Source organism: Brachypodium distachyon, chromosome 4 (genome assembly GCF_000005505.3).
Source record: "Brachypodium distachyon strain Bd21 chromosome 4, Brachypodium_distachyon_v3.0, whole genome shotgun sequence".
NCBI lineage: Eukaryota > Viridiplantae > Streptophyta > Magnoliopsida > Poales > Poaceae > Brachypodium > Brachypodium distachyon.
The window spans coordinates 44,775,124-44,779,176 of NC_016134.3; the positions used below are offsets into that span (position 1 = coordinate 44,775,124).

Below are 4,053 nucleotides of genomic sequence, written 5' to 3' on the forward strand. Positions count from 1 at the left end.
TTCCCTGCCTCTTTACTGATCAATTAAGCAAGAGTTCTTAGAATTACATGGTCAAAAGAGACCGTGAGAAACCTACTCTCCCAGCTGCATCACTTTTGGCCATGTGAAACATACTCTTCATGTTTGCTGAGACAAATCTCCCAGGTTCCAAATAAAATTATACAAGTTTTACATTTTAGAAATCGTTCAACTAGTTGATCCAACGGTGGAGAAACAGAAAGAACTAGAAAGTACTAAAACAAAAGTACCGGAAAGTACCGAAAAATACCAAAATTATAGATTTATTTTTTAACTAAAATTTCTTATCGCCTGATCTCTCCCGAGCGCTCCCTTGGCGTTCGCGGTGAACTCGCGCTCTCTCGACGCAGCCGCCGCCCGCTGCACCTGCGCCCATCCCTGGCCTCCCTCGCGAACGCCCCACCGCCGCCCCCACCCCCGGCCTACCCCGTCCCGCCGGCGCGCCCCGCCTCCTCCCCAACCCCCGGCCCGACCCGCCACCGCCAGTCCACCGTGGCCCCCACCCCCGGCCTCCCCCGTATAATGGTTCGTGGGCGTCCAGTACCTCCCGGTATACACCGTGCCAACAGACGAGAGGTTCCTGGTGAAGCGGATCGGACCCAAGAACTTCCACATGTTCCGCTGTGGCGCCCTATGGGTACAAGGACATCCACAAGAAGGACGACGACTTCGAAAAGATGCTCTTCGACAGCCTGCTGCTCTTCGTCCGGCTGGAGAGCATGATGGAGGACTACACGTCTACACGGACTCCGACGATTACAACGCCTTGGCGGACCAGCAGGAGCTGAACGAAGTGAGCAGCAACGTCAGGTCTATCGCCGAGCTCAGCAGCTATGCCGGGTCATGCTCCGGAGAACAACGATGGCCGGGTCATGTCGTCGGGGCAGACGACGACGGCGGCAGCGTTACGTTCAAGACGGTGGGCGACGAGGTGGCCTTCCTGAACTCATGCAGGGACGCCGGGGTGGTGCACATCCTCGGCAACACTGTCATCAGGGCCTGCAGGGACTCAGGACTGGTGAAGAAGATCGCCATCAACTACCTGTACGCCTTTCTGAGGAAAATCTGCAGGGAGAACAGCGTCATCTTCAATGTTCCCCATGAGAGCCTGCTCAATGTTGGGCATGTGTTCTGTGTCTAGTTTATTAAACTGAATGCAATGTAAATTCAGTCACCAGTGTGTAGATTATTTATAGGAGAATAGTATGTACAGAGATGATTTTGCATATCTGGAAAAGTGTAAATCTGGATGAATTGAGTAAGTTCAGTGTAGCGCGATTCAGATACAACTCTGAATCAAACTTTGCAAAAGAGAGTTTCAGATACAAATCTTTATCGAGTTACATTTCAATTATTCTGAATATGATCGAACTGTTTTTCTACAGTAGATTGTCAAATAAGCACACGGACGCATAATCATTCCGCATCCAGAGAGAACTAGATGATATTTGAATGGTTTTTCAACACGCTCTGAGTTTTTTACTACTGTCACATATACCTCGGCCCTCTATCCTCTGTGACATTTACTTCAACTTTTGTTTTCCCAAAGCCACTGTGTGGCCTGGCAGTTCCCAGTCTGCCCGAAATTAAGCTAGTATTAAAGTTCTCAACGGCACCAAACAGCTAGCTACTTGTTTCTCAGGTGGAAAGGCGGCTGGATTTTAGGTGCGAATACCACCGAACTGTCGTGTACGGGAGCTCCAGATTCCGAGCTCCTGCTTTCGATCGTCCCAGCAAGCAAATAATGGAGGGATGCAGTGCAGGCAAACTCTGAAGAATCTTTCGAGGCAAAAAATATTAAGTACATACTACAGACAACTTGCAGGGAAAACCAGAAATAAGAAGTGCTTAAATATATATATCAATCTCTCTTCTTTATATCTCCACAAATGAAATATGCTTTGAAACTCTCTCTCTCTCTCTCATACATCTCCACACAAAACAGTGCAATCGCTTCAACATATTCCTCCAAGAATCCTCCATCTTAGCAGAGGATTAAGTGAAATATAGTAAGTTGAGAACAAGATGCTGTTTTCCTTCACAGGAACTCACGTTGCATCTTAAATTCTGCAGTTTTCTGCATTCAAGTTCTGTACAGGAGACACTTTCTCCAATCAAGTTCTGTTCTGAAAAGTTATTTGTAGCGGCTAGCGGCCTCCAATTCAGACAAATTGAACTTTTTGAGACCTGCATACGGTGTAAAAACAAGTAATCAATACTTTTTGAGAGGCAATAAGAGAATTTTAGAAAAAATGATATGACATCAAAAGTGCAGAGGCTATTTTTTTGAATGACAAAGCATACTGCCTACAACAGGCAAGAGAATCTAGCATCATCCTGCTAGCCAAAACAGATGCTTGACAAGCCAGAGACAAGCATAAATATGCGATTTGTTTGATAGCACCAACTACAGAACCGCTTTCAAAAGAATGCAGCATCATCACTAGACTTGATTTTTCTTATAGGGAGCTTAAAGAGAGAAGCAAATTACCAAGACCACAAAGGGGCCGAATACAAAGATGGCAGTGGTTCGCTGGATATATATGCACCAGAGATGAAGTTCATCAGGGCAACAAAGAATGACATGGCGCCGACCAGATAGGCGATCACAGCTGATGACCAAAACTGCAAATGGGCATGGAATTCAGTTACAGCAGTTTGTTTAATTCTGGTTGAAAATGTATGCGATGTAACTTCATTATTCAATGATCATGATTATAGGAACATAATATATTTTTTAGTAAAGGAACAAATCATATTTTCATTATAAGACAAGCACTTAGTCACTTTTCAAACACTCAATCACAACATCACAAGGTAAGCTAAAAAGGTATAGCACACATCACAAATCTGGAATTAAGAAAATTCAGAAAAATAAAATTTACAAATTCAACAGTCATAGTCATATCAATCATATCAGAAGAAGCATTAACATTGCATCTTGCGACTAAGATACATATGTTTCTTATAAAAAAACAACTCGTAAAGATCAAGTTTCAGCAGTGCTCAATCTAATGTGCACTTCCAGTCAAAAGTTTCTGCTCCTTTTCAGAATTTTTGTTAACTAATATTTCTGCTTTGCATTTGCTTCCTTTCTGATTCATTTTGATGATCAAGTTCTAGACACAATCAGATATTGATATACAATTACTAATGACTTTTATCTCTTCTAATATCTCAATTTTGATCCGTAGCAATCGCACGCGAACCTTACCGGTGTAACTGAATTCAGAGGGTTCAGTTTTTTTATTATTGCCATATTCTCTGACAAAAAAAGCAAGCAACCACAAAACGAAACTCCGGCAAAAGCGGGCTGCTCACCTTGTATCGGAGGGACGCCGAAGGAGGAGGAGGCAGCCACGAGTCAAAGGAAGGACATGGCGGCGGCGTTGCAAGGAGCCGTCCGCGTCGTCACCGTCCAATCCCTCTTCAGACCTGCCGATGGGGGGTGGCGCCGCGGTGGATCTGGCTGGGCTACATCCGAGGAGGAGCACGGGCGGCCGAGGGAGGCGCCCCGCGGGCGGAAGAGCGCGGGCGGCCGAGGGAGGCACCCCGCGGGCAGAGGAGCGCCGGCGGTCGACGAGAAAGGCTCGGGCGGCGGTGGGGGCTCGCTCGGGCGGCCGAAGCGAATAGGATCGATGCCCGTGCGAGGGACACGCGTCACGAGAGAGAGAAGCCGTAATGGGCCAGGGAAACCAGCCTATTAGCCAGTTGCGGCCCATGAAAAAACTCAGATCAATGGACAGAATTAATTCATGCGGAAGTACTGAAAAGTACTGAGAAGTACTCGACAATCACTGTAAAAGAGCTCATGAAATTATTGTCCCCTGCAGAAGCTCATGTTTGCTGCATCACTGTTGAAAATTTTGCAATCCAAACCAATTACTTGTTGCAGTCACAATTTCGATTGGAGATTTTGCATTGCATGAGAAGAGATGAGTGTTGTCCGGAAAATGTTTGCGAATGAGACACAGCCTGCAATTTGGGCATCCCTGCCGCTGAAGGCAACCCATTGTTCACACTGTCTTTTGCACA

General features: G+C 46.0%; 1 protein-coding gene and 1 long non-coding RNA gene across 2 annotated transcripts; one reads left to right on the forward strand and one right to left on the reverse strand.

Moving 5' to 3' along the window:
- Window positions 1-631: 631 nt before the first annotated feature.
- On the forward strand, window positions 632-1,159 carry LOC104585164 (potassium transporter 18). The gene has a single exon (XM_010241173.1). The coding sequence runs from the start codon at window positions 632-634 to the stop codon at window positions 1,157-1,159; it is 528 nt and encodes a 175-aa protein (XP_010239475.1).
- Window positions 1,160-1,798: 639 nt separating this feature from the next.
- Window positions 1,799-3,666, reverse strand: LOC104584757. Its single transcript, XR_732718.3, has 3 exons — window positions 3,340-3,666; window positions 2,510-2,643; window positions 1,799-2,205 (listed from the first exon to the last, which is right to left on the reverse strand). It is a non-coding gene; the product is annotated as an uncharacterized LOC104584757 (long non-coding RNA).
- Window positions 3,667-4,053: the final 387 nt, after the last annotated feature.

Coding starts and splice junctions, on each gene's coding strand:
- LOC104585164 (XM_010241173.1), top strand. CDS start 632: ATGTTCCGCTGTGGCGCCCTATGGGTACAAGGACATCCACAAGAAGGA.